The following is a 15,219-nucleotide window of genomic DNA, read 5'->3' as shown; positions in this document are numbered from 1 at the left end:
CACATTGAAGTCTGTCTGTGACTCTCAACATCTTTGTTCTGAGCCTTTACCTAAAATGTTTTGTGCATTTCTTTTCTGTGCTGAAATTAAATTCATATATAATATGTGATTACAATCCACCAAATGTTAAGAAAGATTAGAATGCCATAGTAGAAAAAAAATCATTGGCTCAATTTACACAATTGGATTTCTGAAAATGTAAATATTAAAGGAATGCAAAAATGTGTGTGAACATGGACTTTGTTTTGGTGTAAGGTATTACAGGCAGGTCTTTCATGAGCCCTCATGAAAGATGAGCAAATGATATAGAGAGCCAGGACAGTTTTTTGACAGTTGTCTGGCCATCGACCAAATTCCAAGAGAAGTATAAATCATTTGCTTCTTGTCAACTTCAAGTAGAGCAAAAGAGTTATAGTGTTCAGATTGTTTTAGCATAGTAAAAGATGATGGTTCATGCTGAAACCCAAGGCTTTGGAAAACCACTGGAGGATATTTATGAGGAATATGCAAGCTTGGCCCAAAGATACTTACAAGAAACACTAAGCCATTCCAACATAGGGCCCCTTTGTCTGAAAGCAGATAATTTTTTGTTTAATGGTATATATTTGTCCTTTAATGTAGGGTTTAAGGTAAAAGTAACATGATTTGAAAGTGTGACTTTGAAGCTGTGATTCTGTATTCTAACAGGTTCTTGGTATAGTAGTGGGAGTTCTCCTACAGGACCATGATGTTCGACAAAGTGAATTTCAGCAGCTTCCCTACCATCGAATTTTTATCATGTTGCTCTTGGAACTCAATGCACCTGAGCATGTGTTAGAAACTATTAATTTCCAAACACTTACAGCTTTCTGGTGAGTATAGTATTGTTGGGCTTAAGAGAATTTGTGTTTTGTTTGTATATTAAAGTTTTGTTGGTTTTCTTTGTTGTTGTTTGCTGGTCCTGGGGCTTGAACAAAAAGAAGGCCACTGTCCCTGATCTTCTTGTTCACTGCTAGTACTCTACCACTTGAGCCATAGTGCCACTTCTGGCTTTTTCTGAATAGTTTATTGGAGATAGGAGTCTCATTGTGCTCCTCAGATCTCAGCCTCCTGAGTAGCTAGGATTATAGGCATGAGCCATTGGCACCCGACTTGTTGTTAGTTAGTTTTTTTTTTTTTTTTAAAGATAAGGTTCCCCTATGTAGCCTATGCTGGCCTTGAACACAAAATTTTCTTGCCCCAGTATCCTAATTCCTATAGGCAGTGCTGCACCATTATATCTTACTGAAAGTTCTATTAAGGGTTGTTGGTTTTTGGTGTAGTAAAATTTTAGAAGTAGAGCTTTTGTTTATTTTGAGGCATGTTAATTTGAGTTGCAAGGCAGCTTATTTATGTTATGTTTAAGTTATGTTAAGTTATGTTTAAGTTTGAGCTTTCTAATTTGGATTTTTCTTCTTTCAGTAATACATTCCACATTTTGAGGCCTACCAAAGCTCCTGGCTTTGTATATGCCTGGCTTGAACTGATCTCCCATCGGATATTTATTGCAAGAATGCTGGCACATACACCACAGCAGAAGGTGTGGCTGCAGTTTATCTCCTACTGATGAAGACTATAACTACTTGTGGCTTGTTAGCACTGCCTAGAGATTTCTACTGGCCATTTAGTAGCAGTTGTACGATTTCCACACTTACTTAAGAATTAGTCTGTGTATTGTTGCATCAGGTCATGGAGAGAGACCTTGACTCAAGACCTTTGCCTGAAAGTCATCTTTTGATGACTCAGCGTTATATTTTCAGCTTTGTTGTCGACCACTGTCAGTCTCTTTAAAGGCTTTCTGAGTTAGTTTTTTTTCCCCCGTCTACTGCTTTATACACAGTAATGATTATTTTGCATATTTGTTAGGATTTTAAAGTTGGAATCCTTAAGTACTTCCTTAGACACCTGAATATACCTGTGGTAATAGGAGCTTGCTATTTTTATAAGTTCCCATTCTAAATGCTGAAGGCTTTCTCATGGTTAAGGTTGAAGACCACTGAACTGGGTGGGGGGAGAGGTGGGGATGCTGCTGCTTCTAAGAATTCAACCTATGTAATTAGGAGTAAAGCGTGGTTAATAAGAAATGCATCATTTCTCCCCTCCCACCTCCTTTTTTTTTTTTAATGCCAGTTCTGGGGCTTGAACCTCAGGGCTTGGGCACTGTCCCTGAGCTTTTCTGTTCAAGGTTAGCACTCTACAACTTGAGCCACAGATTCACTTCTGGCTTTTTGGATAGTTGATTGGTAGTCTCATTGACTCTTCCTGCCTTGGCTGGCTATTGAACCATGATCCTCAGATTTCAGCCTTCTGAAAAACTAATATTGCAGGCATGAGCCACCGGTGCCCGCTTTCATTTTGCAGTTAAATAGCAAATAAGTACTACCTAAAGTTCTCTCCTTTGGCCCTTCAGACAAGAAGAAAATATGACTAAGGTGAATTTAGCAAAAAATTTTTAAAAAGTAGGAATTAATCATTTAATAAAGTTGGTTTTGTGTCGAGAAGGGCTTTCCCTTTCTAAGGGAGGAAATTTCATCAGGTTCTCCTCTTTTCTCCTTAAAATTATTTACAGGTATTAGGAGCAGTATACCCTGAAATCTCTGGAATCATTTAATTTCAAATGTGATTTCCTACTAAATTCTTAGTCTTCTCTAAGACTAGTCTGGCAACCATTCTAGAAGAGGTGTACACCTCTATGTGCTTATTATAGTATGAGGAGATGGATGGATAATTAAGTCTTGGTTTAGCTGCTTAGATGTTTCCTGTTGGCTGAACTATAGCTGAGTATAATTATGACTCATGTCCATTTCTTTTGTTTAGGGCTGGCCTATGTATGCGCAGCTACTGATTGACTTATTCAAATATTTAGCACCTTTTCTTAGAAATGTGGAGCTCACCAAACCTATGCAAATCCTCTACAAGGTAATTAATTTGGATTTACAAATTAGAATAACAAGTTTTTAAAGATTAATAAAGATTAATTAATACACATACAAAATCCTTGTTCTTGCAGAGTGCTGCAAGATCTTAAAGAGGGCTCAGGTCTAACTTCAGAAGATACTGCATTTTACAAAGAGCCTGTACCAGTTTGTGCTTTTTAGCAACAAATCAGTATCTCCACATCTTAACATACCTGATTTTTTTTTTTAAGCCCCTTTGGTGGGTTTTTATTGAGGATATAATTTGCATTTCCTCTAATCATTTCTTAATGAGATTTTATTCTATCGATTGTTTTTTCAATATTTTATCATGTTTCTTGGGGATTGTTGTACTTTTCTTAATTTTGTTTTAATCCATTTTTTTTTGGTACTGACATAAAAGCACAGGTCTTTATACAAGTGCTCTATTGGGTCTATATCAGGTCACTTCCCCTCCCCCCACTTTTTTTTGTCAGTCGTGGGGCTTGAACTCTGGGCTTGGGCATTAACCCTCAGCTCTTCAGCCCAAGGGCTCAAGGAGAGGGCTCTACTGCTTGAGCCATGGCACCACTTTGTTTTTTTTTTTGTTTTTTTTTTCTCTAGTGGTTTGTTGGAGATAATAGTCTCAGGCACTTTCCTGCCCGGGCTGGCTTTGAACTGTGATCCTCAGACCTCAGCCTCCTGAGTAGCTAGGATTACAGGCACGAGCCACTAGCACTCGCAGGCCCAGGCCCCTCCCTCTCCCCCCCCCCCCCCCCCCGTTTTTTTTTTTTTTAAGTTCAAGCTTTTTGTTAATATATTTTCAAATGCTTTCTCATGGGTTGCCTTTAAAGATGTCATTTGAAGATTTTTGTGTGTTTTTAAGTATGTGTGCTGATCCTAGGGCTTGAAATCAGGGTCTGCCCAGTCTCTGAGCTTTTATTTTGCTCAAGGACAGTCCTCTACTACTGAGTCATGCTCTACTTCTGGCTTTTTGGTAGCTAACTGGACATAAGAGTCTAGTGGAAGCTGGGCCGATGGCTCATGCCTATAATCCTAGCTACTCAGGAGGCTGAGATCTGAGGATCACAGTTCAAAGCCAGCCTGAGCAAGAAAGTCCGTGAGACTCTTATCTCCAATAAACCACTAGAAAACTGGAAGTGGCGTTGTGACTCAAGCGGTAGAGCACTCACCTTGAGCTAAAGAGCACAGGGACAGTGCCCAAGCCGAGTTCAAGCCCCATGACCGACCAAAAAAAAAAAAAAAGTCTAGTGGACTGCTCTGCCCTATGACTTCAAATTAAGATCCTCAGATCTTAGCCTCTTTAGTAGCTACCAGCCCCTTGCCGAGAATCCTTTAAAAAAGTTGTTAAATTTGATTTAATAGGGCTAGAACTCAGGGCCTCTCATGCTCCTGGTGAGTTTCTACCTAGTGGTTTCGACCATGCCTCCATCAGTTAATTCGAGGTCTCTCTAAACACAAGTTGTATGATTTAGCTGTAGTTTTTAAGACAAAAAACACTAAACAAAATGTTCGTTGTAGGTTAGGCGCCTGTGGCTTACTCCTGTGTAATCCTAGCTTCTTAGGAGTCTGAGATCTAATAGTGGTTCTAAGCCAGCCTGGGCAGGAAAAGTCCATGAGTCTCTTATCTCCAGTTAATCACAGAAAAGGCTGGAAGTGGTGCTGTAGCTCAAGCAGTAGAGTGCTAGTCTTGAGCAAAAGGAACTCAGGGATAGATAGTACCAGGCACAAGGTTAAGCCCCAGGACTGGCAAAAAAAGAAGTCTTAGAACTTTCCTGCTTGGGTTAGCTTTGAATCACGGTCCTCAGATCTCTGCCTTCAGAGTGAGTAGCTAGAATTAGAGGCACAAGCCACACCAGTACCTGGAGAGAGAAATCTTTTTAAGAAATTATTTGTTTGCTTTCTCTGCCACCCTCCTCTCCCCCTTCCACATTCCTTAAAGTTTTCATTAGGTCTTTACCTAGCTACTAAAGAGATACTTTATTCTTTTTTTTTTTTAATAACATTTTTAAACTGTTACTAAAAATGCACAGGGGGAGCTGGGCACAGTGGCTCATGCCTGTAATCCTAGCTACTCAAGAGGCTGAGATCTAAGGATCCTGGTTCAAAGCCAATCCGGGCAGGAAAGTCCATGAGACTGATCTCCAGTAAAAACCACTAGAAAACCGGAAGTGGCACTGTGGTTCAAGAGGTAGAGTGCTTGCCTTGAGCTGAAGAGCGCAGGGACAGCACCCCAGCCCAGAGGTAAAGCCCCACGACTAGCACAACAAAAAACTATGTTGAGGGGTGCTTATTTCATTCTTGTATTTTTGTTTTTGAATAGAATAGTCTAGCATTTTCATTTAAGGCTATAAGATGCTTAGGTTTTCATGATAACTAGATGTAAATATTTTGATAACCTTCTGATATTGACTAAGCCTATAAATTTTTGGTTATTATTGCCTTTTGCCTTTTTAACTTTGAGTTAAATTAATTAATAGAATGTTACTTCCTTTTCTCAGTGTGGAAGTGTTCTTTTTTTTGTGTTTTGTTTTTTTGTTTTTTGTTTTAAATAGGGTACTCTAAGAGTGCTGCTGGTTCTTTTGCATGATTTCCCAGAGTTCCTTTGTGATTACCATTATGGGTTCTGTGATGTGATCCCACCCAATTGTATCCAGTTAAGAAATTTGATCCTGAGTGCCTTCCCGAGAAACATGAGGCTCCCAGACCCATTCACTCCTAATCTGAAGGTAATGTTTCAAATAGTTCAAGAAGTTACACTTAATATCTCCTGGTAAGCGGGGCTAACTGACACAACACATACAAACATACACACGCAATGTATTAGGTAAGGGTACTGTTTAGCGTGGAAATAATGATTATTAATCCTTATGGGAATGATAGTGATGTTGGCAGATGTTAATAAATCTAGAATTACAGTTGTGAGCCATTGGTGCCCAGCTTTCTTCTTCGTGATACTGTGACTTACACTTGGGGCCTCTTGCTCTTGCTTATCTTTTTTTCTCTTAAAGTAGGTAGCTGCATAAAGAGGTTATAATTCCATAAGTAAGGTTATGAGTACAAAGCTTCTTGGCCAATGTCACCTCTTCCATCATCCTCCATTCTCCTCCTCCTATCCCTACTCTGTTAAACTGTTCAGGTTCTTTCTTCTATCAGTTACACTGAATATAATTGCATTGTGTTCACCCTTCCTCCTTCAGTACTATCCTCTCTCTTAAAAACATGTTTCTATTTCCTGGTATTTATTTTGATAAACGGTGTTAATTGTTCAGAGCAGTTAGTAGTTTCTTTCTCTAAGTATCCTGTAGTCGGTTAGTTTCTGCTTGTCTTTTTTACTCATGGCTAACACTTAACCAGTTGAGCCCCTACCCCTGTCACACTTCCAGCATTTTGCTGGATTGTTGAAGTTTCCAGACTTTCCTGCCAAGCCTAACTTTGAGCTACAACCTTCAGATTTCTTCCTCCTTAAATATTCTAGGATTACAGGTATATAAGCCCCTGGTGCCAAGCCTTCATATTTATTTTGGTATTAAATTTAGGGATGATTTTAGAACCTAAGCCTAGGTGTTAGGGCATTGTTGGGACCACGTGATAGAACCGCAAAGTGAATAGAACTTAGCTTCCATATTTCATAGGTGTTTTTGTGTAGCTTGTATTTAAAGGTCCACCTCACTGAGGATTCTGCTTCTTAACTCATTTTGAAGTTTAGGAAAAGGAGTTCCTATTGCAGGTTAGACCTCTCTAGAAAAAGAATCAAGACTTAGTTTACCAGAATATTTTAATACGTGCCTCTCATTTTGTGTGTATAGAAAGATTCTTATAATTGATTGATTTAGGGGCTAGGAATGTGGCTTAGTGGTGGAGTGCTTGCCTAGCATGCATGAAGCCCTGAGTTTGATTCCTTAGTAACACATAAACAGAAAAAGCCGTGACACTGTGACTCAAGTGATGACTGCTGGCCTTGAGCAAAAGCAGCTCAGGGACAGTGCCTCAGGACTGGCCAGAAAGATTAAAAGGTTGCAGACTTCTCTTCTTGGTATAACGTGTATGGGTTTCCAGCATAGGTGTAATTTGTTGTTAGCTTCTACAGTTGATTCTAATTGTGATTTTTGGAATTTCTGGCAGGTGGACATGTTGAGTGAAATTAACATTGCTCCCCGGATTCTTACCAATTTCACTGGAGTGATGCCACCTCAGTTCAAAAAGGATTTGGATTCCTATCTTAAAACTCGATCACCAGTCACTTTTCTCTCTGATCTGCGCAGCAATCTACAGGTCAGCTGGTTTGGCTTAACTCTGCGGCTTTCCCTAGAAAGCACTTCCTATACACTAGGATGTGTGCAGTATATTTTAGAATTATTTTCAGCCTGACTTAGAGACTTTAAAACATGTTGCCAAGTTTAATGGTTCAGTAAGCTTAGCTGAACTATAACTTTATATTCTGTACTTTAAACTTTTCCTAAATGAGGGGATTCTGGTTATGTTTGCTTTGTAGAATGACTTGGAGTTAATCTTTCCACATAGACAACCATAACTTTCTCCTATCCAAACATTGTAACAGAATGTATGTGCTTTCACTTGAAAATCCTTAGTGCAGTGCTGTTAGCAGAGTGGTGATAATATGCTCCCAAAGGAACTAATTTTTAAAGAAACCCACAAGCGTAAACAAGGTTCATTGAGAGCAGTTTGGCTTTCCATGGAGGTCTAAGAATTTACAAGTTACGGTGCCAACTGGTTTTTGGTAGTAAGTTTTCTATTTTGTTCCTACAGGTATCAAACGAGCCTGGCAATCGCTACAACCTCCAGCTCATCAATGCACTGGTGCTCTATGTAGGGACTCAGGCCATTGCACATATCCACAACAAAGGCAGCACGCCTTCAATGAGTACCATCACCCACTCAGCACACATGGATATCTTCCAGAACCTAGCTGTGGACTTAGATACAGAGGGTGAGCGAAACTGATCCATCCCCACCGTACAGTTCCCTGTGCTTGCCAGTCTGACCGTACAAATCTGCTTTAAACCACAGGCTAGATGGTATGATCAAATGATAAGAGTACTTGTATAGCAAAGGAAAGTCCCTGAGTTCATATTCTAGTCCCCCCTTTGCTCCCCTCAAGAACATAGCCAAGTATAAAGAATTATCAGCCAGGTTCGGATAATTTAAGTAGCTCACATCTATAATCCTAGCTACTTAAAAAGCTGAGGATTGAGGTTCAAAGGCAGCCCCAGCAGACAAACTTGTGTGACTCTTACTTCCAATTAACCAGCAAGAGCTGCAGTAGATATGTGGCTAAAGTAGTATAAAGCACAAGCCTTGAGTGAAAGAGCCAAACCAGTTTGCTTTGAGTTCAAGCAGCAGTATTAGGACAAAAAACGTGAATTATAGTAGGACAATGGCTTTTGTTGTCATTGAATATAGAGAAAGGTAGAGATTACACGAATGGGTATAGTACAGCTGTCTGAACACAGAGGCAAAAAAATGCAAGTATAGCTGTGTATTAGTTGTGACAAAAGAATGACACTTGAACAATTTTAGGAAAATATTAGTATTTTTATTCTTTTAAAAGTATTTTAAAATCTTAGCAAAACTTTGGAGTCTGGAGAACACAGATAAAAGCCAAGAATAAAAGTAAATCTCTAGCTTGATTTTTTTTTTTTCTTTCTTTCTTATTATGTTGTTCTTTCAGAACTAGTCCTAAGTTGAGTTTCCTTAATTTCTAGGCCGGTATCTCTTCTTGAATGCAATTGCAAATCAGCTGCGATACCCAAACAGCCACACTCACTACTTCAGCTGCACCATGCTGTACCTTTTTGCCGAGGCCAACACGGAAGCTATCCAGGAACAGATCACAAGGTGAGAGTTTTGTCCAAATGGTGCCTTTCCCCAGCTTCTTCATTTTAAATTATTTTAGTTCCATGTATTGAGGCTTTAGACATATTTCACATACTACTACTGTGTTTAAGCACAGGATAGAGTTGGTAGACCGTCATTGAGGAAGAATGGAACAGAAGGCATGGTCCTGTTTTCTCTGTGCATTTATCATTTTTTTCTTTCTAGGGTTCTCTTGGAACGGTTGATTGTAAATAGGCCACATCCTTGGGGTCTTCTTATTACCTTCATTGAGCTGATTAAAAATCCAGCGTTTAAGTTCTGGAACCATGAGTTTGTACACTGTGCCCCAGAAATCGAAAAGTAAGTTGAATTATCTATCGGCAGGACTGTAGATTGTCTTCAAGTAAAGAGCCAGGTGCCAGTGGCTAATAATTATAGGAGGTTGAGAGCTGAGGATCAGTTCAGAAGGAAAGTCCATGAGACTCATCTCCAATTAACCACTAGAAAACCAGAAACTGGTAGAGTGCTAGCCTTGCGCAGCAAAGCTCAGGGACAGCATTCCAGGCTCTGAGTTCAAGTCCTATAACTGACCACCCCCCACCCTCCGCAAAAAAAAAAAAAAAAAAAAAAAAAAAGGCAGCTAAAGCAAATAGCATATTAAACTTGAACTTTCCTCATGAGTAAATGTGTAATTCTTTCTACTCTCCAGGTTATTCCAGTCAGTTGCACAGTGCTGCATGGGACAGAAGCAGGCTCAGCAAGTAATGGAAGGAACTGGTGCCAGTTAGATGAACTCCTCCTGATTCTCCCAGCCCTTTGGTTCTCAGGTGTCTGCCCCAACACCTACACTGTTGAGGGTTGGCTCCTGTCTACGTGGGCACGTTCCAAAGTTTAAATGCATTTTTTTGACTTGGCCAAAATTTAGACGATGCTGTGAATATCATTTTGAACTTGTGTAAATATATGAAAGAGAAAACCTTTGTCTGAACTTCTGGGTTTGTGCAAAATGTGTTCAAGGCAAGTACATAAACTAGTACCTTGTAATAAAGAGGCAGCTAAATACCATGCATTTTGTTCTAGGACATAGCTCCATGTCTTTTAACATTCCTAGTGTTCCAAACAAATGATAGAAATACTTAATTCATATTAGTGTAGAAAATTTTCTTACTGTTACCCACACTAAGTTGCTAAAACATGGGTACATCAGAGCATAAGATTATGAGCTTACAGTTTGTGTGTCCTTCCTGGAGGCCATTGTACAACTAAACAGAGGGGGAAAACACTCACTTCCAAGAGAGAACCAAGCCAGACCTGAAGTTTTCCCATCCCTCTGTCTTATAAACTATGAGAAAAGGAACTAGTATTAGGCATTGTCCTCCCTTACCATTAACTTAGGACCTAAAGTCAAAAGATCAAAACCTCACTGGAACTAACCAATAATCATAGCATGCAGCAGCAGGATGAAAGTGAACAGCCTGGACACCAAAACATAGCAGACCACTGGGAACTTACTCCTTGCTGAATGGTGTATGTAACATAATCTTCCTTACTACTAACCTAACAAATCCCAGGCCCCCCCTTTTTTTGGGGGGGGGGATGTGGAAGGTGGCAGTCTTATTGTGCATCTTAGCTTGATCTCAAATGCTGAAGAAGCAAAGGAATTTTGGTGCCAACAAGAGGAAACTGCTGAAACAGGAAAACTAAATTATGCCCAGTTTAAAAAAATGAGTTACTTGGCCCTACTTACATAATTTATCTTTAATGAGGGTAGGCGTTATGGCTAGTGAACACAAAAAGCTTCATAAGTAAACAGCTGGAATCTTACATAAATGGGGCTGACTCCCTTGATATTATCTTGAGCAAACAACTCCAGTTCCAGTCCTGTCCTCCAACAAGAAATGCAAGTTCAAAAAAAAAAAAGTCAATGGTTCCAAGGGAAGAATAGCTACAGAATTCATTAACAATTGTTTAGTGAACCCTCACCTCCCTGGTCTGTGAATTCTAGCACTTTTTACCTTCTGGTAAGTAATAAAAGCAAAAGCCCCAGTTTTCCTCTTTGAAGGCAACAAACTATTGGCTTATAATAAAGCACTACTACTGATCCTTCAGGGAACAAGGAAGATACTAACTTGTCAGTTCTAACAACTGATGTAGGATCACCTTCTGACCATAGCGAACCTGTAAGGCCTGCTGTTCCCTTGAGCTGAGTCCGGCATAGAGCTCCTTATTACTAAGCAAATCTTGCTCAGTTTTTAAATCTGTGGCATATGTCTGCAGTGTTAACAGGACACTGTCTCGAAGAAGCCGTCTCCATGATGCTTTGAGCTTGGGAATGTTGGAAATACACAGGCTGCCTTTGCTTTCACTCTCTTCCCATCCTTCCTGGTTTTTATATTCTCTGAACTCCTCAGCAGGCATACATAGTACCTAAGAAAAAACCATGGGGCCCTTGGATTATGACAATGACTTGTGTTTTATCAGCACAACATGGCCATTCTCAACCCTTTACCCTGAGTGTGGTGGTCAGCTCCTCTTCAGTTAACACCTCTTCACGCCCGATCACAAATGCTCCCTCTTCCCCTACCATCTCCAGTTTGCACAAGAAATCCCAGCGCTCGTACAGGAGGAGCCTTTCAGATGCATTTTTTGCTCCTGTAGATAAATTAGTAAAAATCTCTTCTAACAAGTCAGCTATTAGCAAAGCTACTACAGCCTGGGGTGGACAGAGAAGACAAGTGTCAGGGTGAAAGATTTGTAACAAAACTCACCCTGTAATGCAGCTTCACGAAGAGTTACCATCTGAATGTCAGCTGTGTCATCTGTGTTGTTAGGATATGGTTCAACAAAACCATACATATGAATCAGTTGCCAATTAGCCATTTGCCCATAAGTGTTGAAAATCTCATGGCCTTTTGGAATGGACTGAGTAGCCACCATCTGAAGATAATCCTGGGATGAAAGGGAGAAGCTAGGGCCAGGCCTTTCCAAGGCCCTCCCCCTCTTAGGAAGAGCCTCCAGTAGGTGTGCTCAGCCATGGCCTAAGGTTGCAATGTCCCATTCTTCTGCATCTAGTGCCACTTAGGTCCTGCACAGTAGAATCACACAGGTGAGCCCAACTTTAAAAGATCAGCTTTGTGTGTTATTAGGTACCTCCTCGGCTCAGTCACCTTCAATGGTTACAAAATGCTAGCTTGTCAAGATGAACTTAGGCCAGGGATCAGTGGCTCACTTTAATCCTAGCTTTTTGGGGACCTAGAGGATCTCACACTAGTAAAAAACCTGACCAGTTACCTGTGGCTTATGCCTGTAACCCTAGTATACTCAGGAGACAGATCTGAGAATATCAGTTCGAAGCCAGCCCCGGCAGAAAAGTCCCCTTGAAACTCATCTCCAATTAACCACTGAAAAGCCAGAAGTGGAGCTATGGCTCAAGAGTGGTAAGCGCTAGCCTTGAGCAATAGAGCTCAGGGACAATGCCCAAGACCTGAGTCCAGGCTCCACAACCAACCGAAAAAAATCATTTGTTAAACTTGTTTTCTGGGGACAAGGTATTCTATGTAGTGTAGGCCAGCCTTAAACTTTTGGTTCTCCTGGGTGCTGAGGGTATACGCATTTACCATAAACACACATCTTTTCTTACAACTTGATATAGAAGTGGAATGATTCTTAAAATAGGGTCATCTTAGATCTCTGACCAACACTCCTGTTCTCCATGCTGTTAACTGTGGCAGTTGTCCACAAGGCCAACTGAACAGCCAGCAGGGAGTGAAACGTAACTTCTAAAAGCTACTCTGAGTATTTGTCAGAAGACTCAACTTTTTTTTGTGTGTGTGCCAGCTTTAACTGAGGGCTAGCTGGTTAGATATAACTTAAACTGCACTTCTTAGCCTCTATGGGTAGGATCACAGGCATGAGCCACTGGCCTTTGGCTTCCATAACTTAATTTTGAGCCTTAATATATTCAAACAACTTTTGACACAAACAAGAGTAGAAGGCCGTTAGTGGTTTGGCTCAAATGCTCAGTCATCAATACACATAACAACTAGGTGTGATCCACTCACCGCAGAGTACTCTAGGTTGGCATTGTGATTGGCTAGATGGTTCAGTATGTCTGCAGCAGGCACCATCACAGGGGAGTTTGGCTCCTCTTCATCCTCCTCGTCCAATGGCTCTTGAAAGCTGCCAGAGAGGAGTTGGCTAAAACTAAAGACTAGGGGTTGGGCTTGGCTGTTCTACTCTTTTCCATCCCTCAAGAAGTCTGAAGATGTTTGGTCTTTCCGATTTCTATTCACTGACCTATAGGCCATTACGAGGGCCACGAGTTGGTGATAGAGCTCCAGAGAGCGAACCTTGGGACTGAAGAGATCAGGGTGGGCTTCCATGAAGGGCAGCACAACGGAACGGTACTCGCTGCGGATGTTGGCCAAATCCTTCTCCACCGCCTCTGGAACACCAGTGCCCTGCAGCAGGCGTTGCCGCTCCTCCTGGGTCCTGCAGTGGAACAGCCGGCCCAGCTCCTTTTAACACCCCGCACCTGGTGACCCCCGGCAGACTGGCTGGAGCACGCTCCCCCACGCCTCCCTCGGCTCCTACCAGAACATGGGATGCTCCAGGCGGCCCAGGTCGGGCCAGAGCGCAAAGTAGGGGCTCCAGTGGGAGGCCGGGGCCTGCAGCTCGTGGAGCAGCGCCAGCAGCAGCGGCACCCAGCCCGACGGGCTTTGCAGCGCAGCTCGCTCTGGGGAAGACACGGGGTGAGGGTCTCGCGGGCCGCAGCGCGCCCGCCCCGGGGCGCCCCGGGCCCGCGCGCCCACCTCGTTCCAGCAGACCGCTGATGGCGCAGGTGTGCGGAGACAGCAGCGCGGCCCGGGGCACCGCGAACAGCAGCTCCCCGGGCTGCAGGCCCTCCAGAGCCACCATGCCGTAGCCGGCCACCGTCCCCCGCCGGCTCACCGCCACCTGCGAGGAGGAGGCCGGGTCAGAGCAGCCCGAGCCCCGCCGCGCCGGGCCCGCCGCGCCGCTCGCTCACCTTGGGGTTCAGCTTCAGTCCCACTCGGCCGCACCAGCGCAGGAAGCCGGCCACGGGGTCCGAGCCCGGCCCGCCGACCTGGGAGGAGGGAGCCCGTGACGCGGCCGCGCCCCGGAAGGCCCGCGGGGGCCGAGGACGCGCGCGCCCGAGGAGAGGGGACCCTCGGAGCCCGCGGGACGGGGTGCAGAGCCACGCTCGGGCGGGCTAGGCCGAGGCCGATGGGGCCCGCCCCGCCGCCCTCCACTTACCCGCGGGCGCTTGGCCGGCGTCGCCATGCCCCGACCGCCACCGCGCTCGGGCCGCACCGCGGCTCCGCAGTCAGCGGCCTCGGCGGGCGGGGCCTGGGCCACGTGGCCGCGGAGGGGCGGGACCGGAACCGCGTGAGCAGGGGAATGGGCGGGGACTTGCTCCTCGGGGAACGTTCCTCGAGCAGGCCTTTGGATTCTGGCGTTTCGGGCGGAGTAGCGCGAGCCCGCCGTGGGGGGGGGGGGGGTGCCCCGCAAAGAGGCCTGGCTCCCAGGCCGGGACCACCCGACCTTTCAGGGTGCGGGAAGCCGAGGTCTCCGGCGGGAACTCTGGGCGCCGCAGCAGAATCTGGCCTCCCCGCCCCCGGGGCGTAGGTGCCGCCTCGGTTACTGTCATTTGCCCAAAGCATCCTGGAGGGGTGTGGCTTAGAGGGTTCCCGGATCTAGAATCCGGCCCACGTTTGTTTTTTCCATCTTCTGCACACCGTAAGGCAAGTTCCCAAATTTTACTCCTTTTAAAGGAAGGGTGAGCAAATGCCGTCATTATTGTGCTCATAATCTGATTTACGGAGTTGTAGCCTCTTTGAACGACTAGTAACTTTTTAAAAAAGTTACTCCTTGGGCTGGGAAGGTGGCTCAGTGGTAGAGTGCTTGCCTAACACGCGTGAAGACCTGGGTTCCATTCCTCAGCACATAAACACAAAAAGCTGGAAGTGGTGCGGTGGCTCAAGTGGTAGAGTGCTAGCCTTAAGTAAAAGAAGCTCAGGGACAGCGCCCAGGCTGAGTTCAAGCCCCCAGATTGGCAAAAAAAAAAAAAAAAAAAAGTTATTCCTTTAGGGAGAATATACTTGGGGCAATCCTCTGAACATCTGAAGTACTATTTATCAAAATGAATCCCAGGAAGTGGAAACTTGTTTTACTCAGGGGAGCAAAGGGGAACACAGGAACAGAGGGAGGGTGGGCAAATGCAATCATTGCAGCCAATATACACGATGTAAAAAGATAAACTCTGTAACTTGTGGGTAAGGACAAGAAGGGGAAGGGGAGAATGAAGGAAGGGGTGACATTGCCCAAGAATCATTGAGCTCATTACCTGACTTACAGAATTGTAAACCTCTTTGTACAAAAGTCATCATCATCTGCTCCTTTAGTAGCTGACATGTAGGAAGGATTCATT

General features: G+C 43.7%; 2 protein-coding genes across 8 annotated transcripts in view; one reads left to right on the top strand and one right to left on the bottom strand.

Moving 5' to 3' along the window:
• Cnot1 (CCR4-NOT transcription complex subunit 1) overlaps positions 1-9,836 on the top strand; it is an 80,657-nt gene extending 70,821 nt beyond the window's left edge. For all 7 annotated transcript variants that reach the window (XM_042672849.1, XM_042672851.1, XM_042672846.1 and 4 more), the window contains exons 40-48: positions 688-851; positions 1,441-1,558; positions 2,836-2,937; positions 5,489-5,662; positions 7,059-7,208; positions 7,704-7,884; positions 8,660-8,792; positions 8,997-9,131; positions 9,481-9,836. In XM_042672849.1, coding sequence (XP_042528783.1) covers positions 688-851; positions 1,441-1,558; positions 2,836-2,937; positions 5,489-5,662; positions 7,059-7,208; positions 7,704-7,884; positions 8,660-8,792; positions 8,997-9,131; positions 9,481-9,559 — 1,236 coding nt within the window. In that variant the 3' untranslated portion in view covers positions 9,560-9,836. The remainder of the gene's footprint in view (positions 1-687; positions 852-1,440; positions 1,559-2,835; positions 2,938-5,488; positions 5,663-7,058; positions 7,209-7,703; positions 7,885-8,659; positions 8,793-8,996; positions 9,132-9,480) is intronic.
• Positions 9,837-10,514: 678 nt separating this feature from the next.
• Setd6 (SET domain containing 6, protein lysine methyltransferase) lies at positions 10,515-14,104 on the bottom strand. Its single transcript, XM_042672853.1, has 9 exons — positions 14,046-14,104; positions 13,798-13,875; positions 13,583-13,727; positions 13,365-13,506; positions 13,068-13,262; positions 12,833-12,950; positions 11,540-11,720; positions 11,281-11,423; positions 10,515-11,198 (listed from the first exon to the last, which is right to left on the bottom strand). Exons 1-9 carry the CDS (start codon positions 14,070-14,072, stop codon positions 10,896-10,898), a joined length of 1,332 nt encoding a protein of 443 aa, XP_042528787.1. The 5' UTR covers positions 14,073-14,104; the 3' UTR covers positions 10,515-10,895.
• Between the last annotated feature and the right edge of the window lie 1,115 nt (positions 14,105-15,219).

This window comes from Dipodomys spectabilis, unplaced genomic scaffold (assembly GCF_019054845.1).
Source record: "Dipodomys spectabilis isolate Male_0828 unplaced genomic scaffold, ASM1905484v1 ptg000773l, whole genome shotgun sequence".
Classification (NCBI taxonomy): Eukaryota; Metazoa; Chordata; class Mammalia; order Rodentia; family Heteromyidae; genus Dipodomys; species Dipodomys spectabilis.
This window is presented reverse-complemented; position numbering and strand designations above follow the sequence as displayed.